Source organism: Cervus canadensis, chromosome 1, assembly GCF_019320065.1.
Source record: "Cervus canadensis isolate Bull #8, Minnesota chromosome 1, ASM1932006v1, whole genome shotgun sequence".
Classification (NCBI taxonomy): domain Eukaryota; kingdom Metazoa; phylum Chordata; class Mammalia; order Artiodactyla; family Cervidae; genus Cervus; species Cervus canadensis.
In genome coordinates this window covers 52,459,216-52,483,683 of record NC_057386.1, presented here as the reverse complement: position 1 = coordinate 52,483,683, position 24,468 = coordinate 52,459,216, and the positions used below count along the sequence as shown (strand labels likewise).

Sequence of the window (24,468 nt, the reverse complement as noted above, 5' to 3'; positions counted from 1 at the left end):
GTTGCTCAGCTGAAAGAGGTGAATCGAAACGGTAAGGCAACTAACTGTATAGCACAAGGAACTATATTCAATATTCTGTGATAAACCATAATGGAAAATGATATGAAAAGAAGAATATATATATGCATGTATATACAACTGACTGACTTTGCTTCACAGCACGAATTAACATTGTAAACCAACTATACTTCAATTAAAAAATACTGTAATTTTTTAAAAAGGGGGTGAGGTGCCTCTTTTTACACAACAGGTGGTTTGTATTGTTCATCTTGCCCTCAGTAAATCCCTTGAAAGGAAAAGTCAACAGCGGGACACAAGGGGGTACAAAGTCAGGCAGCAAGTGCAGGAGGCCAGGCACACAGCAGCAGGGCCAGCTCAGGGGGGGCCTGGTGTTTGAGGGAGACCCCGACATAAGCCCCTCCAGGGGCTCCAAATAACCCCTCTGGCCCTTGCCAAGTCCAGGTCTGGCAGTGGGCTCTTCCTGTAAGTCACTGCCTGGCACCAAGAACCTGGTCGCCCTGACACTCTCTCCAGATTCTAGATTAGGAAGCCTGGGATGAACATTTTAGCCAGACTCTGGGCCACACTCTGCATTTTACAGAGAAAACTGCTATTCCAGGAAAAGGAAAGGACTCACCCCCAGTCGAAAGGCCATAGTCCAGAACCAGTCTGCACAGAATATAGCCTGGAATCACACTGGAGGGCGCTCTCGTCCAACCTCGCCCACCCACACACTGTCTGCAAACTCCACTTCCTTCAAGCCTCAGCTCAGTGGTGCCTCTTCCAGGAAGCCTTCCCAGCCTCCTTCCTCTTTCAGGTTAGAGCTCGAGGCCCTCTTCTCAGACCCCGTGTGCCAGATAACCTCATTAGATAACTGGAGTCAGGCTGGAAGACTCTGGCTCATCCTTATCCATACTATGGACACACGCTTCTCAAATGAAAGAAGAACATCTAGTCTACAGCCTCAGGTCCAGTGCTGGGCAGGGCACCGCGGATGTAGAGTGTAACTCGGAGCCCACCTTGGTCAGCATGGAGGGCCCTCTGCTCAACCACTCAACCCTCACACACACTCTCTCTCTCTTACCTGCATCTAAACAACTAAGCCACCTACTCTCCAGACCACAGTTCAACACTCAACTGCTTTCTAAACGTGCTCCACACTGTTACCCATGGCAGGCCTCCCCGGAGAAGGCCCAGGACAGTTGTTCTGGGCTTCAGCTGCACGTTGATGCCATCTGGGGGCCTCTACCCACTCCCCCTCTCCGATGCCAATGTCACACCTCGGGCCACCTGAGGGGTCCCAGGCGTCATATTTTTAACCTCCCCATTTGATTCCAGCACGTAGCCAAGATGAAGAAACACGCTCCTAAGGGAAAAAAAAATGTGATTCCAGAAACTGTGTTGGTTCAGCCAGGACCGTGCGTGGGTGGAGGTAATTGTGAGTGAGTGTTAGAGACACTCAGAGAGACACACACAGTGAAAGAGGAAGAGGTTGTTTAGCACTGTAGCCGGGCTTCCTCACTCTCGGCTCTACCACAGTTCAGGCCAGACGAGTTTTGTTGTGGGAGCTTCTCTGTGCATTGGAGGATATTCAGCAGCAGCCTTGGCCTTAACCTGTTAGATGCCAATAGTAAACCCTCCCCCCAGCAGCTGAGACAACCCAAGAAGTCTGCAGACGTCGGCAAATGTCCCCGAGGTAGGGGAGCAAAATCACCCCTGCGTGAGAACTACTGGTGTAAACTAACTACCAAATGCTTTATTGCATATTTATGTATTATGTACATATTTCAACCATAGGTCACGATAGGCACTTTTCTAAATTTGACTGAGTGGCTAAGGATTCTAGACACAGGTCAGTGTCTTGGTGAGGGACACACAGGACTGCACCACATGCGAAATGTGTAGGAAATGGTGGGTGAGTCGAGACAGAATCACAGAAACTAGATCAGGCAGGTTCAAGAAGTTAAGATGAGTCACTGGTGCATGCGTGCGTGCTAAGTCACTGCAGTCATGTCCAGCTCTTTGCAATCCTATGGACTATAGCCCGACAGGCTCCTCTGTCCAAGGAATTCTCCAGGCAAGGATACTGCAGAGGGTCGCCATGCCCTCCTCCAGGGCATCTTCCCGACCCAGGGATCGACGCAAGTCTTTTCTATTTCTTGCATTGGCAGGCAAGTTTTTTTTACCACTAGCGCCCCCTGGGAAGCCCGAGTCAGTGGTCAAACCTATGAAAGAATATCAAATTAACAAAACCCCAGAGCCAGATATACCAGAAAACAGCAAAGCTGGAGGCAAGCGGAGGGTTGTCACAGATGAAGGCTGGTGATGATCAGGAGCTGGGAAGAGGGAAACTGTCAGAGAAGGAGCTCTGGGACCTTCTGGGCATGGAAGGACCACAACAAGCCGTGTCTGAGGGCAGAGTCGAGCATGGTGGGCAGCTGGCACAGGCGGAGGAAGGAAGCTGGAGGCAGGAAGCGGAGCCTTACCGCCCTGGCCACCTGCTGCCTAAACCGCCTCCAATCCCCGCAGGGCCGCCCTTCCACAGTCAGAGCTCAGGGCAGACGCTGGCGGAGAAAATGCTCGGCCCACTCTGGGGCCGAGCACAGCCTGTCTCCTGGGCACCTGCAGGGGCCTTGAACCAGCCCTGTGACGGGCCTCCCCCAGCCTCCGGGGCCCACGAGGAAGAGCCTCCAGAATGGCCCCTCCAGACAACACCCCACAAACACAAAGAACCAACTGGGGCCCCCCAGGGACCCTGGAGCCAGACACCCTGCCCCCCATCGGCTCCGTCACCCTCCACCCCGCCCCTTCCCAAGCCCTGTCCCCTGGGCTCCCGTGGCCCCCTGCCTGGGTTCCCCCCCTCCCCTCACATTCCTCCTCAGCCTCTAGGGGTCTGCTGCTTATGCCCACCTCTGAGCGCCTGGGGACTCAGACTTCAGTCCTGGGCCTCTTCTGAACGCTGTCTGTTTAAAGCCTGAGTCTGCACTCCCCCACTTGAATCATCCTCTGACTGTCCTCTGCTGAAGGCCAAAGTCCAGCATCCCCGCACCGTCCCTGCTCCCGCGTCTGCCCCCCGCCAGCCCCGTCCCCCTGCACTCAGAGACTCCAGCCACCTCTGGCTTCTGCCAGAAAGAACAAAGCCACGTCCCCCCTTCACAGTCTGGAGCCCCCGCCTGGTTTCTAAGCGACTCTCGGAAATAGGCTTTGCTGGCTCCTCTGTGTCTGCCACCGGCGGGGAGCAGAAACCCGGAGGACCATCTGCAGCCTTGCTGCACCCCGTCCCTGGTGCTTCGTACTCAGAGGAGTCTTCCTGCTTGCTGAGTACTCTTCTAAGTGCCTTAGTATGAATTACCTTCTTCTCTTCTCACAAAGGAGTTGCTTTACGCTATTATTTATAACAATGATATGATAGTAATATGAGTAGTACTATTTGTTACCCTTTTTTTACAGTCAAGAATATTGAAGTCAAGAGTACTGAGAAACGTGAGGGACCGTCTTCAAAGTGAAGTCGCTCGGTCGTGTCCGACTCTTTGCGACCCCATGGACTGTAGGCTACCACGCTCCTCCATCCACAGGATTTTCCAGGCAAGAGTACTGGAGTGGGTTGTCATTTCCTTCTCCAGAGGATCTTCCCGACCTAGGGATCGAACCCAGGTCTCCCGCATTGCTGGCAGATGCTTTACTGTCTGAGCCACCAGGGAAGACTTGTTTAGTTGCTGAGTCGTGTCCAATTCTTTGCGACTGTAGCCCACCAGGCTCCTCCAGGCAAGAATACTGGAGTGGGTTGCCATTTCCTTCTCCAGGGGATCTTCCCGAACCAGGGATGGAACCAACGTCTCCTGCCTTGACAGGCAGATTCTTTACCACTGAGGCACCTGGGAAGCTCTTACGTTTACCTGAGTGGGATAAAAAGACCAGGAATGTCAGCTCTTCTGTCATGGGAAGGCAAGACAAGCCACGGTGGCAGGGTCTTGTAGCACCCAGCACAAGTCACAAAATGAAGGCAGGAAGCGGGGCTCCTGGTTCAGAAAAACTAGGTGGACACCACGGACCTACCAGGCAGAGCCAAGGCCCCAGCCTGAAATCAGAGGCATAGGGTGAGGGCAGAAGCTGGTGGCAGCAGGACAGAGATCCTGCCTTGCCCAGACAGAGCATCGTCACTGGTTGGGGTTGCTGGGCCAGCCTGCCCGGGGCCCAGGGCAAGAGGGAGAAGACGGGATTGACACCAGCCTCGGGGCACAGCTCCCGAACGTCCCGTTCAGAGGAGCCGCCCAACAGCCCACTCAGGATCCTGGACCCTCAGAGGGGGCTGCACTGTTTCCATTTAAAGCCTGCGTGAACAGCAGGGGAATGGGGCTGGCGACACTGGAAGAGAAAGGCGTGAGGAGAAGGTGATCACCCTGCACCTGAGACTCTATAGAGTCTCCATCTAACGCCCTCCCTGGGCTGGGAGGACCGCCTCATTTGGTTTCACAGTGAACAAGCACTCCAACCACCTCCCTCTCCCTCCAGACAGCCCAGAGCCTGCCTGGAACTCACCCGCATGGGCTCATCGGGGAACCCGGGTTTGCTCGGCCTGTCCTGGCGCCGGGATCTCAGGAACTGCTTGGCCTGCTTTTCCGTCAGAATCGGAGAGGCCCCTGAAAAAGTCAGAAAGGGACCTCGGGGACTCTCAGGCACCCCCATCCACGCGCCATCTCTCCGTCCAAGGCCAGGCATTTGCAAGTCCAATTTGGGTCGGCACACAAAAGTTCTTTCACAGGGACCTGACTCAGAGGGCTGGGCTTTCTTTCCCAAAGGCTCAGAGAGGAATTTTTAATTGTTCCTAAGATGGCTAAGGCTGCGTAACTAAAACTTATTTACCTACTGCGATGACCCAGTCCTCTAAAAGTGGCCATTACTTTAATGGATATGTTTCTTTAAACACGTTTTCTTCAGGTCTCTGGCCAGTGTGTTTCTTATCCCTCAGGGTTGCTTTGGGGAGATTCTGTCAAAGCCTCAACACACTAAATCAAGTTTAAATGTTACTGGAAGGTTCTCCCATGACAAGAAGATTCTGTTAAACTTGGTAAGCATGCATGATCTCTCAAAACAGATATTATAATATTATAATTAAAGTAAATCAAGTTTTGATAATCACACACAAACTCTAAAAGGTATTATTATAATAAAAGTATATCAAGGGAATTTCCTGGTGGTTCAGTGGTTAGGACTCCCACTTTTACTGCAGGGAATGCCAGGTTCCATCCCTGGTCAGGGGGGCTAAGATCCCACAAGCCAGGCAGCACAGCCAAAAAAAAAAGTGAAAAAAATGTATGTCAAATTTTAAGATTGATCAGCATTTTTGAGAATTAGTATTCAAATGCATTTAAAGATTAAAAAAATAATTTATCCCTTGTGATAGCAATTCTGGGAGCCTACTCTTAAGGAAAAAAAAAAGAAGCATTGAATTATTATGTATTACATATTATTTGAAATTCTGAAAAAATACTTTAAAAATATAAAATAGCTTTATTCCAGTTTATCTTGTCAGCATAGACATAGGTTTCAGGAGTTAATGCTCACCTGAGAAGAAAATCAGCAAGGTGAGAGACAGCGCAAGCACAAAGAACCTCTTCATCCTGCCGGGTCGCTCTCTGCCTGTCGCAGAATGAATCCCCCCACAGAGAGCCAGCCTACTTGAAGGAAGCGACATCCGGCCCAAATACTGTGCTTTGACTCACAGCGCTCACAGCATGATGCGAAACTCATCTGACTCGAAGTTTTTACTATGATCACCAAAATATTTTCTTCTGAATTCCTATAAATTTTCATCCTGAGGAAGGAAATTATCCCTCTGTCATATGACTTTCAGAGCTTGAATTTGACAAAGCAGCATGCAACAACCATTTCATTTAAACAGATACATAGACTTCTTGGAGTAGCTTGTGTTTATCTGTAGCTTCTGTTTATGCTCCTATTGTTTCACTGAGGTTGCATCATCTCTTCCATTTGCATATTTTATGACATTTTCCCAAAGCCCATTCACCAATCTAATTTGACCTCCCCAATAATTTCAGAGGTGGGCATGGAAATTAGCCAGGAGCCTGATGAGGGGAAAATTTTTTTCAGCTGACCTTGGAGCCAGATAGACCAGGGTTCACGCCTGGGGTTTATGTCTTTCTAGCAACGTAACCTTCCATCAATCACTTATCCTCTCTCTTTTTTTAAAAAGAAAGTTTTGTTATTTGTAGCTGTGCTGGGTTTTCCTTTCTCCGTTCGGGCTTTCTTTAGTTGCAGTGCGTGGGCTTCTCATTGCAGTGACTGTAGTGGCTTCTCTTGCTGCAGAGCATGCTCTCTAGGTGAGAGAGCTTCAGTAGCTGCCATTCGTGGGCCGGGCTCAGTAGTTGTGTTTGTTGGGGGGGGGGGGGGGTCCGGCAGGGAGAGGAGGGGGTCTCATTGCTCTGCAGGATGTGGGATCTTCCAGGACCCAGATTCGAACCATGTCCCCTGCATTGGCAGGCAGATTCTTACCCACTGGACCACCAGGGAAGCTCCCACTTACCCTTTCTGAACTTCAGTTTCTTCTCCTGAACAAAAGAAATAACAATACCTACCACGTAGGGTCGGAGAAGGCAATGGCATCTCACTCCAGTACTCTTGTCTGGAAAATCCCATGGATGGAGGAGCCTGGTAGGCTGCAGTCCATGGGGTCGCAAAGAGTCGGACACAACTGAGTAACTTCACTTTCACTTTTCACTTTCATGCATTGGAGAAGGAAATGGCAACCCACTCCAGTGTTCTTGCCTAGAGAATCCCAGGGACGGGGGAGCCTGGTAGGCTGCCATCTATGTGGTCACACAGAGTCAGACACAACTGAAGCGACTTAGCAGCAGCAGCAGCAACCACATAGGGTGTAGGCTATGGAATGAGCTGCATAGCTCATCTTCATTTTATAGAAAAGGAAGTGAGGTTCAGAGAGGTGAAATAATGTCCAAGTTCACACGTTATGCAGAAGTCCAGCCAAATTCTTCTGTCTCTAAAGCCCAGCACTCTTCCCGTTATGCCCCCATATTGCTCTGGCAATATTCTATCAGTCCTACTATAAGCAGCCTCACTCCACACTGAAGTGTATTTTTTTAAAGATAATAAAATCTCAATAAGCTAGTCTTTTTAAATCCAAAATCACCAAATATATATTACATAAAATTTTAAATATATTATGAAATACATGTGTGGATGGTAGATGGCAATGACTGGGATAAAATTCTCAATTCAGAGAAGGGATCTGATGTTTGTGTGGTTACTTTGCCCACTCAAAAGAAAACAGCCTCCTATCGGTAGTGGTCCAAGTTTATGCTAATGTTGTGTAACTGATATTAAACCAAAGTGTTCTGCCCATTCTGTTGGTATAAAGGTAGTCTGAACACAGTATAAACAAGGGGGAAGAAACCATGCATTGTTAGCAAAGTCGCCTCATATGTTAATTTGCTCAATATTATATGTTTGGTTTTATGTACTCTGTTACTATTACCATCCTTCTGTTTTCACACAGTTTTCAATAACTGTAATTATTGAGAAATTTTAGGAGCACTATTTTTGTCACACTAAACACCTTGGTTTTTTATGTGCATTGTCAAGCCTTTTATTCTTTTTATTCTTTGTGGTTAGAACAAACATTAGCTGCATTGTTATACCAAATAAACATCTTCTGTGGGCCAAAAAAAAAAGTTTATATCTAGCTAGAAATTTCTATGTATCCAATGTAAATTTACTATAAAAGTACTTTTTAATTTGGCAACTATTGTCTTTATCAGCACTGTCCAATAAAATCATAATGTGACTCATAGGTGCAAGCTACTAATACATAATCTACATTTTTCTAGTAGCCACATTTTTATAGTAAAAAAAAGATAATTTTTAATTATACTTATTTAACATGAAATATCCAAAATATTATTATTTCAACAGGTAATCAAGATAAAGTAATAGTGAGATATTTCACATTCTTTTTTTTTTTTTGTACCACATCTTTAACACCTGCACATTTCAAGTGCTCAGTAGCCACATGGGCCTGCTTTCTTCCATCTCTCTTGCCACCACCAGCATGGGCCTAGATTCTTCAATCTCTCTTGCCACCACCAGAATCTAAGCTACTGTTACCTCTCACCCAGCTGCCTGTACCAGTCTCCCAAGAGGTCTCCCAGCTTCCCTCCCTGTTTGCTTCAAACCATTCTGCATGTAGCAGTAATGATAGTCTTCTTAAAACAGAAACACAAAATATAAATCGGGCCTTGTCACTTCCCTGCTTAATAATCCTTCTTTATCTCCCCACTGTGCTCAGAACAGAATGAGAATCCCTATGATGCACTACAGGACGCTGTGTTATCAGGGACTGTGATCCTTTCCAAACCCACTCCACGCACACCCCTCCAGCGCGTGCCAATCTAGCCACACTTCGTTACTTTCAACTTAACAAGCTCTCTCCCACCCAGGACCTTTGCACATGCTCTTCTTCCCTGTTCTTGGATTTTTCTCAATCTTCAGGTATCAGTTTGTAATTTCTCTTGCACAAACAAGCCTGTCCAACCTGCATAGTGAAGGTTCCCTGCCCCGACCACCATGACTGTCCACCTCAAGGCACTCCCTGTAAACGGGTAAATGTTGTCTTTGCTTACTTTTTAAAATCCGTCTCCTCCACTGGATTGTAAACTCTACGTAAGCTTGTATTGCTTTTATAATTTTAAAAAAAATAGAAAGAAAAGGGAACCTTGAGTGGACAGAAGTGCTACTGGAGAAAGGCTGTATCCCACCGTGGGATACTGCTTCACGGCCTCAGGTGATAAGCCCCCCTGGTGTGATACTGGCAGGTCATTCAAATGCCTTTCAGGTGGGGCTCTGGGGATATCATCTCACAAAAGGGAACAATGGCAAAACTGATAGAGCAAGATAATCTTGTGAGTGTCATTCTGGTGGGGAGAATCTCCTTCTATTTGCCTATGACCATTTCCAGGGAGACTGGGAGCATCAGTTAGGTGTCACCGGGGCTCACGGCAGAAGGCGCAGTTCCCCAAAAATCCACAAGGTGGCAGAGTAGAGAGAAGAACCTGGGACAACCAAGGTCAGGGGAAAGACACTCAAGGTTCATTGTTCCTAAGTTGCCAACACCACCAGAGAAGCCGTGGGAGGTGGAGAGAGATGGCGCTGCAGAGCCTCGGACTGTTTCCTACCTTTTTAACTGATCTGAAGGCCCTCAGCAGATACTAAGGCGTGACAACATTTAAGAATGGTTTCTCCAGTGGTCATCTATGGATGTGAGAGTTGGACCGTAAAGAAGGCTGAGCGCCGAAGAATTGATGCTTTCGAACTGTGGTGTTGGAGAAGACTCTTGAGAGTCCCTGGGACTGCAGGAGATCCAACCAGTCCATCCTAAAGGAGATCAGTCCTGGGTGTTCACTGGAAGGACTGATGCTGAAGCTGAAACTCCAATACTTTGGCCACCTGATGTGAAGTGCTGACTCATTGGAAAAGGCCCTGGTGCTGGGAATGACTGAAGGCGGAGGAGAAGGGAGTGACAGAGGATGAGGTGGTTGGATGGCATCACCGACTCAATGGACATGAGTTTGGGTGGACTCCGGGAGTTGGTGATGGACAGGGAAGCCTGGCGTGCTGCAGTCCATGGGGTTGCAAAGAGTCGGACACGACTGAGCGACTGAACTGACTGAAGAATATATAAAGGAAGAATAGGAAAAGGAAACGGTTAGTCACTCAGTCGTGTCTGACTCTTTGCAACCGCATGGACTGTAACCAGCCAGGCTCCTCTGTCCATGGGATTCTCTAGGCAAGAATACTGGAGTGGGTTGCCATCTCCTCCTCCAGGAGATCTTCTCAACCCAGGGATTGAACCTGGGTCTCCCACATTGCAGGCAGATTCCTTACCATCTGAACCACCAGGGAACCCCTAAAGAAAGAATACTGCCACCCATATTCACAGCACCCTGACATAACTGACATTTTCATTTGTATCAGTTTCCTTTCTCTTTTTTTTTTTTTAATAAATTTTTATTTACTTATTTTTGTTGCTCTGTGGGCTTTCTCTAGTTGTGATGCGAGGGCTTCTCATTGTGACGGCCTCTCTTGTTTCAGAGCACAGGCTCTAAGGTGCATGGGCTTCAGTAGTAGGGGTTTCTGGGCTCCAGAGCACAAGCTGAATAGTTGTGGCGCGTAGGCCTAGTTACTCCGTGGCACGTGGGATCTTCCTGGACCAGGGATTGAGCGAACCTATGTCTCCTGCGTTGGCAGGCCGACTCCCCCACTGAGTCATCAGGAAAGCCCTCCCATCTCTTTTAAAAAGAAATTCTTCAAAGTTTAAGGATCGATGATAAAGCCAACATCATCAAGCTCTCAACATAATCACACCGAATACTCTTTCAATAGGATAAGACCGTGATTTCAAATGCTGTGAGTTAAAGAAACTTCAGAAACAAAAGAACAAATTTTCTTTTTTTTAACAGAAAGCTGCTAAACCAGTCCCAAGAGAATTATAATGTGTCCACGTTCTTTAGGCCCAGAGCCAATTAAATAAATACTAACATTTCCTTACGTAGTTGTTTTCTTTTTCTTTCTTTTCTGTTTTTCTCTTTTTTCTCTCTTTCCCACTAGACTACAAACTCTATATTTTCACCACGTACATATAATTCTTGTACACTATTAATAAAGTACCTCCATAAACTGCACGTGTACCCAGCCACATGTTAATTTACAGGCACAGTGCATGAGCAGATGTAGGTAGACGGAATTATTAGCATCAGTTCTTCACCATCGCCACTGCACATCTGTGCTGTTTACCATATGACTCTGCAGTCCTGTCCCGTTTCAGGCCCAGCCAAGTGACGGGCTCTGGACAGTGGGAGGGTAGCAGACATGGCGCAGACAGAGGCAGGAAATGTGTTTGTGTAGTTCTGTGTGCCCTCTTGCATTTTGCAGTCATTGTTACAAAAAGAGCTTTCCCCAGACAGCTGCCACCCTTCAAGCTTGGTGTCAGAATTAACTCACATGGAAAGTGTCTGCCCCGATGTGCAGCCGACAGCAGAGCCGCCCAGCCCAGCCCAGCCTCGCTCAGCAGCCGTCCAGCTACCACCGCCTGGAGCAGAGCCTCCCAGCAATCTGCAGGCTCTGAGACTGTGCTGTGCTGAGTTACTCAGCTGTGTCCGACTCTTTGTGACCCATGGACTGCAGCCCGCCAGGCTCCTCCGTCCATGGCATTCTCTGGGCAAGAATACTCGAGTGGGTTGCCATGTCCTCCTCCAGGGGATCGTCCCAACCCAGGGATCGAACCCAGATCTCCTCATTGCAGGCGGATTCTTTCCGGTCTGAGCCACCAGGGAATGATTGCTACTTCAAGTCACGGAATTAGGGAGCGGGCTTCCCAGGTGGCGCTAGTGGTAAAGAACTCACCTACCAAAGCAGGAGACATAAGAGGTGCGGGTTTGATGCCTGAGTCAGGAAGTTGGCATAAGCGAGCTGGGAGCAATTTGTTACGTAGCATTACTCTGACAACAGATAACTGATGCTGTTGTTGTTCGGTCGCTAAGTCGTGTCCGACCCTTTTCAACCCCATGGACTGTAGCACACCAGGCTCCTCTGTCCTTCACTGCCTTCTGAAGTTTGCTCAAATTCATGTGCATTGCCTGAGTGATGCTCCCTAACCTATCTTATCCTCTGCTGCCCTCTGCTCCTGCCTTCAATCTTTCCCAGCATCAGGGTCTTTTCCAGTGAGTCGGCTCTTCACATCAGGTGGCCAAAGTACTGGAGTTTCAGCTTCAGCATCAGTCCTTCCAATGAATATGCAGGGTTGATTTCATTTTGGATTGACTGGTTTGATCTTGCTGTCCAAGGGACCCTCATGAATGTTCTCCAGCACCACAACCCGAAAGCATCAATTCTTTGGTGCTCAGCCTTCTTTACAGTCCAACTCTCAGCTCCATACATGACTACTGGAAAAATCATAGGTTTGACTGTATGCACCTTTGTCAGAAAAGTGATGTCTCTGAAAGTCTCTGATTTTTAACACGCTGTCTAGGTTTGTCATAGCTATCCTTCTAAGAAGCAATATCTTTTAATCTTGTGGCTGCAGTCACTGTCTGTAGAGATTTTAGAGCCCAAGAAAATAAAATTGGTCAGGGATGTAATGGGATGGTCAGCATGAGCAAATCTGGTTGCTTTGGGGTTCAAGTTAATAATTGGGGGTTGCCAGGGCTTCATTCAAAAAATGAATGAATACCTACTGTGTGGGCCGAGAGCTACAATGGTCCAGACTGTGAGCTGTGGAGTCATCCATAGACCTGAGCTTGAACCCTGGCTCCAAAACACTGCCTGTGTTACACTGAAGCTGTGTAACCCTGGGCACATTCCTTACTATCCAAGTCACTGTCTGCTCATTATCTTAAAACAGGAATAATAATTATAATAAAACTTACCTCCTAACGTGTTTTGAGACTTTAAAGAGAAAGAATGTGTAAAGTACTTGACAGATGAAACTAATACCTGGAAACTACTGTTATACTGTTGTTACTGTTATTCCTCTCCTCTGTGAAGTCACTTATTTATGTTTGTATAACTTCCTCATTCTCAGACACATGGCAGAAAGGCTGTAAAGAAATTTAAGGACCAAATGATACTGAGATTAACCAAATACGTATTAAGCTCATTTTATATATTGTTGAAATAAAAGTACATCTTTCCTTAGAAAAGATCTGGTGCCTTTTAAGTGTGAGGTGCTTTCCCCATCTCTCACCTCTCCCCTGCTGTCTCTGCAGCCCACGTCCTAGGTTTCTCTTCTCACAACCTCAGTACTGCTGCAGAAACGCGTGCCTTCCTCTGTGAAGCAGCAATACAGTGGCCTTGGACGGGCCCTGTCCAAGCGGGCTGTAATATCTGCTCTGGGCCAGGACATCGACTTCAACTTACATCTGCCCAGCAGGTAAGGACGGCCAAGGTCTCACCAGGTCCCTGGCTGCCGGTGCCAGCTCCTCTCCAGCCTAACTAAACAGGAACGACCGCAGCCCTGGCAAAGGCATAGGAATGTAAGACAATACAAATAAACACACGAGGAATGGAGTGTGGACTGACTAACTCGTGAAACCACCTCTAAGGACACTGTCATATTTCATTCAGGAAAAGGGCAAGGCCTGTAACTAGAACAGAAAAGCCCCAATCCTCCTGGAGAAAAAAATTACTGAAATATGTGCTGTTTTTCTCTGTGGGATTTCAGTTGGGATGACAAGCTTGAGGGATAAAGAGACACTCTAGCCATGGTTCTCAAATCTTAAGATGCCAAAGACTCACCAGGAGGGTCATCAGACGTCTGAGAAAGACTCTGATGTGGAAGATGAAGACAAAAGAAGCTACAGGAGAAAGCAACTTGGGGTAATCACAGACAATGCAAAAAGAGAAGGAAGCACTCATACACAGTATCCTTGGAGAGATGAGAGAAAAATTTTGCTCCCAGGAGGTGTGAATAGGATGCTGTAGGAAAGGAACATTCATTGAAAAAATCAACAAAAAAGTTCTTAGAAATTAAAAACTCAATAAAAAGATTCAAGTATAAAGCTATGGAAGTCTTTTAGAATATTAAAGAGAGGACTTTTATCCAAAGGAGTTGTGAATTTATGCCCACACAAAAACCTGCATTCAGATATCTCTAGGAGCTTCACTCATAACTGTCAAAGCCTAGAAGCTACCGAGATGCCCTTCAGTAGGTTACAGGGTAAATAAACTATAGGATCACATCCAAACAATTACTTAGCCCTAAATTTAAAGTGCTATTGCTTAGCACTAAAAAGGAATAAGCTATCAAACCATGAAAAGACACAGAGGAAACTTAAATGCACATTACTACATGAAAGAAGCCAACCTGAAAAGACTACATATCCTAGGATTCCAACCATACTACATTCTGGAAAAGGCAAAACTATGGAAACAGGAAAAGGATCAGTGGTTACCAGGGGTGAGGAACCAGGGAGAAAGGAACAGGCAGAACCCAGAGGATTTGTAGGGCAGTGAAACTGTCCTGCGTTGGCACTATAATACATGTCATCATACATTTGTCCAAACCCAGAGTATACACAGCACCAATGGTGAACTCTACTGCAAACGGTGGACTTTGAGTGATGATGCGATGTTCAAGTAGGTTTATCGATTGCAATAAAAGCACCACTCTGCTGGGGAATGTTGATGATGAGGGAGGGTGTGCATGTGGGGCAACAGGGGATATAAGGGAATCTTCTGCACTTTCTGCTCTATTTTGCTGTGAATCTAAAACCGATCTAAAAAATAAAGTCTATTTACAAAAAAAGAGAGAGACAGAGAACAGTCTAGGAGGCCCAACATCCAGATTACAGAAGTTTCAAAAAGAACACAGACAGCAAAGAGGAGGAAATCAACAAAGTAGTTCCAGCACTGAGGGACACACACTTCCAGACTGAAAGGGCTGGGCAAATCGCAAAACAGATGAAAACAGATGCACGCCAAGGCACATCTTTGAGAAATTTCAGAACATTGAAGAAAAAGAGAGGATTCTACAAGCTTCAGGAAAGCAAAAACAAGTCACATTCTAGGGATCAGGAAGAACATCACACATCTCTTAATGGTGTGGTTTAGTTGTGCAGTCGTGTCTGGTTCTTTGCGACTCCATGGACTGTAGCCCGCCAAGCTCCTCTGTCCATGGAATTCTCCAGGCAAGAATACTGGAGTGGGTAGCCATTCCTTTCTCCAGGGGATCTTCCCGACCCAGGGATTGAACCGGTGTCTTCTGCCATGGCAGGCGGATTCTTTACCTCCTGAGACGCCAGGAAAGCCCATCAGCAACACTGACATCTCTACAGCAACAGTGAGAGAAAGCAGAAATGGAGCACTGTCTTCAGTGGTGTGAAGGAAAATTTCTCCAACTTGGAACTGTACATGCAGATAAACAATCAGGTATAGAAGGAGGAATAAAGACACTTGTAAACATGCAAAGACTCAAAAATATGCTTCCCATGTACCTTTGCTCTCAAAGCTACTGAAGGATGTGCTCCACAAAACCTAGAGAATCACCAAGAAAGGGGAAGTCACAGGACCCAGGAAACAGAAGATGCAAACAGGAATGGCGGTGAAGAGGATCCCAAGGCGACCTCTGTGTTCTGACACGGGGGACAGGCGGTGCAGGTCGGCATCATGATACGGAGACACACTGAGGATAGGCAGCTGGGTGAGCCTGGGACAGACTATCTGTACCTTGTTTATCTTAATGTATGTGGCCTGGATCAGCTAAAGATACTCATTCCTCCCTGAGCAGCATTCTATCTTGACCTTCTTCTAAGACCTCGAAGGAAGTCTTACCGAGCTGAGAAGCAAACCTAGAGAGCATCCCCTTCCGCAGCCATATTTTTCCAGATATTCAAACTACAGCCCAGCCCAGCTGACCCCCACGGTGCTGAACAATCTTCCCAAGCCCACTGGTACTGGTTTCTCCAGGTGGGATCTTCTCAGGGTGGAAACTGAGCCCAGATTCTGTCCCGGCCCCTGCTCAGTATATCTTGTCATCCTGGGAGCCCTCATGTATTACTGGCCTCGCTGCTACTTCCTGACAGCGCCAGGCTTGGGCTTGTTTTTCTAAACAAAAGTATATTGCGTAGAGACACCTTCAGCAAGGGTAAAACTATAAAGAAAAGCAAGGAATGGAGAACACAAAAAATGGGATGACAGTTTCCTGATGGGGGAGGAGGCATAGCCATCAGGTGGGCACAGGAAAGGCTCTTAATGTTCAATACAGTAACCTACATGGTGGGTATACATGTGCTTATTATTTTTTTGACTGTGCATATGTTTTATAAAAATCTTTTGTATGTGTGTTATATACATTTCACAATTTAAACTGAACAAAAGTTTAAATAAATAAATAAAAGAATTATCTGGGGAGCTTGTTAAGAAGGTAGACTCCTAACTTCAGTACAATTCTGATCCAGGGATCTGATGAAGACCTGGGAACCCACATTTTTAGATGATGACAATGGAGGTGGTCAAAGGTCACACCTTGGGTTTCCCTCGTGGTCCACTGGTTAATAATTCACCTCGCAATCCAAGGGACACCAATTCGTTCTTTGATCCAGGAAGATCCCGCATGCCACAGGGCAACCGAGTCCGTGTGCCACGAGCACTGAAGCCCGCGTGCCCCAGAGCTTGTGCTCCACAACGAGAAGCCACTGAGCCACCAGGGAAGCCCCTTTGATCATATAGATTGAAGCTAACTTCAATACCAGACCACCTGACCTGCCTCTTGAGAAACCTGTATGCAGGTCAGGAAGCAACAGTTAGAACTGGACCTGGAACAACAGACTGGTTCCAAATAGGAAAAGGAGTACATCAAGGCTGTATATTGTCACCCTGCTTATTTAACTTATATGCAGAGTACATCATGAGAAAGGCTGGGCTGGATGAAGCACAAGCTGGAATCAAGATTGCCAGGAGAAATATCAATAACCTCAGATATGCAGATGACACCTCCCTTACGGCAGAAAGTGAAGACGAACTGAAGAGCCTCTTGATGAAAGTGAAAGAGGAGAGTGAAAAAGTTGGCTTAAAACTCAACATTCAGAAAACTAAGATCATGGCATCTGGTCCCATCACTTCATGGCAAGTAGATGGGGAAACAGTGGAAACAGTGGCTGGCTTTATTTTGGGGGGTTCCAAAATCACTGCAGATGGTGACTGCAGCCATGAAATTAAAAGACACTTACTCCTTGGAAGGAAAGTTAGAACCAACCTAGATAGCATATTAAAAAGCAGAGACATTACTTTGCCAACAAAGGTCCATCTAATCAAGGCTATGGTTTTTCCACTGGTCATGTATGCATATGAGAGTTGGACTATAAAGAAAGCTGAGCACTGAAGAATTGATGCTTTTGAACTGTGGTTTTGGAGAAGACTCTTGAGAATCCCTTGGACTGCAAGGAGATCCAACCAGTCCATCCTAAAGGAGATCAGTCCTGGGTGTTCATTAGAAGGACTGATGCTGAAGCTGAAACTCCAAAACTTTGGCCACCTGATGCGAAGAGCTGACTCATTGGAAAAGACCCTGATGCTGGGAAAGACTGAAGGCAGGAGGAGAAGGGGATGACAGAGGATGAGATGGTTGGATGGCATCACCAACTCAATGGACATGAGTTTGAGCAAGCTCTGGAAGTTGGTGATGGACAGGGAGGCCTGGCTTGCTGCAGTTCATGGGGTCGCAAAGAGTTGGACAGGACTAAGTGACTGAACTGAACTGAATTTCAACGACGAAGTTAAGGTGATCTCAGTCCCAACACTGAGTTTATGACATCAAACATATTTCTCAACCTCTCTGTACCTTGGCCTTCCTCATCTGTAAAATGAGCATGATAAGTTTAGCATGGCCCCTGCTAAGTGCAAAGATGGAAGCTACGGTGCTGTAAGTCATTAAACAAGGCTACCAAATTCTCCTTGTTAGGCAGGCTTCAACAGTCCCAGCACTCCAAGAGAGCTGGAGCTCCTCGCACAGTGCTTGGCACAGAGTGAGCCCGCAGCCAGTGTGTGTCTAATAAGTAACTAGTAAGAGCGCAGGCAACAGCTGTCAATTTTTGACTTGGATTGTCCCCTTCGATCAGTACATAACACACTCAAAACTGTCACTTTTCTCCCTTTCCGTGTTCAGAACTGTGCCAGGTTCCAGCTTCTTCTGATAGTGAGGAGAGGTGCGGCTACAGGTCATAGAAAAACGTATACTGTGTAAACAAAACATTCATGCCAGCACTCTCTGTGATCACAGGCTCAAAGACCTCGAAGGCCCCCTCTACTGTTCCTCCGCCCACTGTCCTCCCTAAGCCCCGCCCACAGACCCGCCCTCGATCTAGCCCCGCCCTTCCCGCCAGGCCCCTCCCTGTCCGTGAGGCCCCGCCCCTTCAGGCCCCGCGGCCTCGCCTCACACCTCCTCGCAGGCCGGGCGCTCCCGCCGAGGCCCCACCCCCGATCTAACCCCTCCCCTTGTCGAGGCGCCGCCCCGTCAGGCACCGCCCCGTCAGGCCCCGAGGCCTTGCGGTCGCACCTCACACCTCCCCTCAGCCCCTGCGCTCCAGCCGAGGCCCGCCCCCGATCTAGCCCCGCCCCGTCAGGCACCGCCCCGTCAGGCCCCGCGGCTTCGCGGGCGCACCTCACACCTCCTTGTAGCCCACGGGCTCCGGCTGAGGCCCCGCCCCATAACCCGCGGCCGCGGCGGCGCCGGCCTCTCCCGCGGAGTCCGCACGTCCGGCGGGCCTCGCGGCTACGCGAGGGCGACAGAAAGGCCCGAGGCCTGGGCCCCGGAGCCGAAACCCCAGCCCCACACGAGGTAGGCCGGGCGCGCGGGCGGGGAGGGGACCCTAGTCGCTGAGGCCGCGCGGTGGGCGGGCTCGTGGGGCCCTGAGCGCGTGAGGCGGGCCTGGGTTAACGGCTGCGGGCGCGGCCAGTGCGCCACGGCGCCTTCGTGGGGAGCGGCCTCCACAGTGGGTCGCTCCCCTCCCCGCGGCCTGGCGAGGACTGGGCGGGGGAGGGGAGCGTAACGGCCCCGGGCGCCGCCCCCTCGGCGAGGCGGGTCGGCGACCCTGAGGCTCCGGGGTCCGGCCGTGGGCAAGGCGGGGCGAGCGGGGCCACTTGGACAGACAGGGAGGGGGGCGGCAGGGGGACAGCGAGCCCGTGGTGGACCCGCCCGCGTCTCTCCCAGTCAGACGCCGTCCTTGGAGGAGATGGAAGGCCAGGAGCGGCCGGCGCCCCCCGCCAGCCCGTTTGCGGACGGGCACCTGGTCCTGTGGACTCTGTGCTCGGTGCTGCTGCCCGTGCTCATCACCTTGTGGTGCAGCGTCCAGCGGTCGCGCCGGCAGCTGCACCGCAGGGACATCTTCCGCAAGAGCAAGCACGGCTGGCGCGACACGGACCTGTTCAGCCAGCCCACCTACTGCTGTGTGTGCGCGCAGCACATCCTGCAGGGCGCCTTCTGCGACTGCTGTGGGCTGCGCGTGGACGAGGGCTGCCTCAAGAAGGCCGACAAGCGCTTCCCCTGCAAGGAGATCATGCTCAAGAGTGACAGCAAGGCCTTGGACGCCATGCCCCACCACTGGATCCGGGGAAACGTCCCCCTGTGCAGTTACTGTGTAGTTTGCAAGCAACAGTGCGGCAACCAGCCCAAGCTCTGCGATTACAGGTACGGCTTCAGTGGGTCCTGATTGCTCCACAGTGCTTGGAGGGAGTCAAGCTTTTCAAAGAGTGGGTGTGAGCAGCCTGCTTTGATCGCCACAAAAGACCTCACCTGCCCACTTAGAGGAAACAAGTTAATATATAGCCCTGGAATGGTAGAACGAGGCAGCTTTGCAGTAGTTATTTGTCGAGTGCTTCTGGCCCACACTCCTTAGCCAACCTACCCTTGTTGGCTAATAAACCTTGGCTCTTAACTTTCATCCAGAGGTCTCTAAGTGCTGCAGACTTTATGGCCAATGTATGTTATATTTTATTAACTTTTGTTAATTATTGATTAGCTCCATTTTGCATAAAGAAAAACGAAGTATGGACCAGTTAATTTTTCCCTAAAATTGCAAAACTGATTGATCCTGGGTTTTGTATTATGAATGTACAATGAAAACAGGTGTCATTCCAGGGCAGCACTTTAGGTATCTTTTTAGTATAGGTTTGATGCTATAGTGCACATTCCAAAAGAACACTTAAAGGAATACTCCTTTTGCCAGATGGTCTTTCAGGACCTTTGGCATCTTAGCCAAGCGACTTTGATTAAGCCAAGAATATTTTAATAGCTTTTGAATACACATTTGTGTACTTAAATATTGTCTGAAAATAGGTGAAGGTGTTCTTTGCTCGTGTTAGACATTGGTAATAAAAGGGGATGCTTCTGTGCAGATTCATTTTACATTTGAGAGAATTTGATGGAGAATTTTACTCAGTGGTAAAATAGAATTGGCCTCCGGAATTTCTAACCCCTAGTACTTGTCTCTGCCTTAAGTCTGGACATCTTCATTGTGTTGTATTTTGTTTCTGACAGGTTGAAAAGCCCCTAACCATGTTTAAGAACAGAAATGGAAAACTGGCATAAGATAGCAGGTTACTTTTTTGTTTGTATTTTGTTTTTAAAAGTCCTTTTTTAAAATTAACATGAGCACTGTTATATCAACAATTATTTTTAAATCTTATTTTAAAACATATACAAATCAGAGTAAGACTTTAAAAAGATACTTTCAACAACTACAGTTTTATAACCATTTTTACTTGGTATCTTTCAAATTTAGGTGTCCTTTTGGCTTCAGTGAGAGCTCAGTTACCGGTATCTTTTAAAAAATTTTTCATAATTCTCTTCTTAGTTAAACTTTAGTCTTAGAGAATTGGGATTGGTTTAAAAGAAGACATGAATTAAGTATTGTTCTATTTCCTTCCCTTCTTTTTGTCTGTGCAGAATTAGATTAAAATGACGTCTGTAAATATCTTAACTGCATTTCAGTTACTCCTTAACAAATAATCACAGTGCTCTGATTCTCCAATTAAGTGATCTTTCTAGAAAGACATATCTGATGGGGTCTCTGCTCTGTTTAAAACCCTTCCATAACCCCCATCAGTGATGGTCTTTCAGTGTAAACTCCAGGTGCTTAACATGGTATATATAAGGTCCTTGTGCTCTCTGGACCGTGCCTGCCCTTTTAGTCTTACCTCTCACTGTCTGCATTAAGCTTTGTGCACCAGCAGCATCAGGCTGGTTGTGGTTTCCTTTAAATGTCAACTTTTCACATTACCCTTATTTTCCTCACGGCTGAAGTATCCTCCTCCTGGCTAGCTTCTTGGCATCCTTAATGACTATTTTGTGCCCTTTTCTCCAGGAATCCTTCCCTAATCCACTCATCCCTGGCCCTAATTTTTCCTTCTTGATGATGACATAATATCCTGTCTATCAGTGGTTCTCAAAGTAAGGTCCCCAGACTAGCAGCATCAGTATCACTCAGAAACTTGTTAGAAATGCAAATTCTAACACAGATTTAGATTAGCACACAGAATAAAAACCAGATATTTGCATCTAACACAAAATGAAATAAAAATATTTGCATTATTTGAGACATACTTAGACCAAAAAATTATTTGTTGTTTATCTACAATCCAGATTTAACTGAGCATCTTCTATTTTTCCTGGCAATGTTAGCCTCACCCCAGACCCACTGAATCAGAAACTTGGGCTGGGAACCAATAATCTTCACTTTAACAGGCCCTGCAGGTGATTCTAAAGTTTAAGAATTACTGCTATATTTATGTACTTCTTAAACACAAGCCTCTGTCCTTAAAGATCTCCTTTTCCTCCTTAGCTTGTTCTCCGGGTTACTGAGCAGTCTCTTCCTAGCATGCTAGAACCCTTAACCCGTGGTAAAAATGGTTTCTGTACAATTTAGGAAATGTTTATTATTCCCAGAAGAAAAGAGCAGTGACCTGAAGTATTAATAGTATGTGTTCTACAATGCTCTGATTTATTTTAGCTGATCATTTTATGTAGGATTACCGTCTGCTGTGACCTTCTGCAGGAATGAGATATTTCAGATAAAGAAACTAAATATTTATAACCTTTAAACACAGACCAGACTGTCCTCCTTTGGATTTTATCCAGCCCTGGGGAGGGCTCCCTCTGTGTCTGCCTCACATTCTTAGGAAGTCCAAGATTTCAAGTAAACCATGAAGACTACTCAGCTAGATAGAATTTCAAAGGGCCATGTGATAACTGATTTTAAAGCCTGCAACCCAGTTAAACACTACAGAATAAGTGACAAAGGACTTTGAATTTAGTCCCATTGTCATTATTTATTATTATATTGTCGTTATTTATAATTTTCACATATTAATCATCTATTTTGTGCCAGGCACTGTGTTGGATCCTATTTTCCCTGTAGCCTTCTTTCTTTTTTGTGTTTTCCTGCTTCCATCCCACCCATGGCAGAGTGTGTTGCACCTAGTATCCTCATCTCTCACCCCACGCTGCTTTTCTTCCTTCTAACCTCTCGTCTGACTAAAATAGGAAGTTGGGTTCTCTTTTTTAAGTATTCATTACATTATTGAATAAAACTGTGTTCTGTCTCTTATTAAGAAAACTTTTTGGTTTATATTATATTTTTATTTATAAAACACTTTTATTTATATCCTTTTCTTCACAACACCCCACCCCACATACATACCCACTGTGATTAATAATACAGAACTTCTGACTCTTAGAAGGCAATGTTGGCAACTTTAGGCTTTGATCTTAACTTTTTGATTTTATGTTCTATTGGTATGTGTTTATTCATTTCATTAATTATGTGAAACAAAGATACCAAGTTATCTTCTGGAGCAGAGGTGGGCAGACTTTTTCTATAAAGAGCCAAAGCTAAGTATTTCAGGCTTTGCAGAGCGTTTGGTCTGTCATAATTAATTCACTGTACCATCCATCATAGTACAAAATGAATGAGTACATAAATGAATGAGGATCTATATTCCAATAAAACATATTCCCCAAATTAGGAGGCAGATATGTTTGTAGTTTGAACCCCATTCTAACATGAATTTCTTAGGTGACCATCTCAGTTTCACATATAATTCTGTTGCCTCTTCCAGCATACTAAGAGAGCTGGTACCTTTTGGTAAAGTTACTAACAGGCAACTTTAGAGAAAATAATAAGCAGTGTTGCCAGCAAGTGTTTTTTTTTCCCCTCGTGAACTTTTTTTTAAAATAAAGCAGTCATATTTCTGCACAAAAATGGCTCATAGGGTAGTGTTCTATGTGTTCATAAGAATAAGTTACATGATTATATTTACTTGTCAGAACTCAGAAACTGTATGTATTTGTAGATTTCATCAGCTTGCTGAGGTATTTAGGAGATATTCTTATGTCTGCAGTTTACTTTTGTGCACCAAAAAAAAAAAAAGGGCCTTCCCAGGTAGCTCAGATGGTAAAGAATCCACCTGCAGTGCAGGAGACCCTGGGTTTGATCCCTGGGTTAGAAAGATCCCCTAGAGAAGGGACTGGCAACCCACTCCAGTATTCTTGCCTGGAGAATCCCATGGGCAGAGGAGCCTGACGGGCTGCAGTACATGGGTTCGCAAAGTGTCAGGCATGACTGAGTGACTAAGCACGCATGAAATGGATAGACAGAAATGAAGCAAAGTAATTACAGTAAGTTACTAATGCTGGAATATGGGTGGTAGGCTTACCTGTGTTGCTGTTAAAAAAAAAATTTCTAATGCAAAACACTGGAAAAAGCAAGGAGACTACCCTTGTATTTTGGGAAATACTTGCTGAAGTATTGAAAGGTGAAATTTCATAATGTCCACAATTTTCTTTCCATGAGTTTATTTTGAAAGGAAGAAAATATGGGAGAAAAATGTTAATTAAGAATCAGAGCTAAGGGTTGGTTTGAAGGTATTCATTTTGCTATTCTTTTGCCTTCTGTGTAAGAGTTTAAGTTTTTTCAAAATAGAGATTTGGGGAAAGAATGAAGATCATAAACAATCACTCAAAAACATGACTACTAAAACTAAAATATCAAAATATTGCTATTAATGTCTTATTTTCCTATCAGATTTGAAATCTAGATCAAGTAAAACACCAGGCACAAAATATATAAAGAGAACAGGTCTCGATTTTGATTATGGTATTTCTCAGGAAAAATAGAGTGCTACCGAAGGAGTGAGTATGTTGGCTTTACTTATACAGAGCAAAGGCTGATAATAGCCATCATCTTGGTTAAAACAGTCTTTTCTGAAATTTATGAGAATTTAGTGAATGATAAAGGTGTCACAAAATCAGTAGGATAGGAAAGATAACTTTATCAGTCGTGCTTGGACAAGTGCTCTTTTAGGGGAAAAAAGTTAACTCTTCATATCACACTCTGTACTAAAATAAACCCCAAACGGATTGAAGCAGGAATTGTTAGTTCACAGATAAGGTTCCAGGAAGCCTAACACTTTCATGAGATTCTCAGTGGAATCTGTAGCCCCAGAAGGTTAAGAAGCACTGGATTAAAGCTGAATTGTGAGGGGGAATATAGCTATAGGCGAATATTTATCTAATTTGGAAAGGTAAAGGTCTTCAAAACTTGAAAGCATTTAAATAAACCACCATGGGAATATAGATCTGTCTAGCAAAAAATAAACTTAAGTACATTAAATAGTAAATTTAAGAGAAAACTGAAATATTTGCAGGAACTATGACAGAAAAGAAGTTGATATCCTACATAACTAACAGTGTGTGCAGTTATTAAAACCTAGTAAAAGATAGGCTATGAATCAGTTCACAAAAGAAGGCAGAAAAATATTCAGCTTCACTAGTGATCAAAGATCTCCAAATTGAAACAACAAAGTACTTTTCCACTCATCAAATTATCAAGGAAAAGTGTTGAGCAAGTATTAAATATGATGGACACCTTTGTTTGCTGGTATCAA

The 24,468-nt window shown here is 46.1% G+C and overlaps 1 protein-coding gene across 2 annotated transcripts in view; it reads left to right on the top strand.

The window, feature by feature from the left end:
* Positions 1–18,088: 18,088 nt before the first annotated feature.
* Positions 18,089–24,468, top strand: part of DGKE (diacylglycerol kinase epsilon) — a 28,484-nt gene continuing 22,104 nt past the window's right edge. Inside the window, exons 1-2 of one of the 2 annotated variants that reach the window (XM_043483502.1) lie at positions 18,089–18,364; positions 18,737–19,213. In XM_043483502.1, coding sequence (XP_043339437.1) covers positions 18,759–19,213 — 455 coding nt within the window. In that variant the 5' untranslated portion in view covers positions 18,089–18,364; positions 18,737–18,758. The remainder of the gene's footprint in view (positions 18,365–18,736; positions 19,214–24,468) is intronic. The other variant, XM_043483492.1, reaches the window with a different exon arrangement.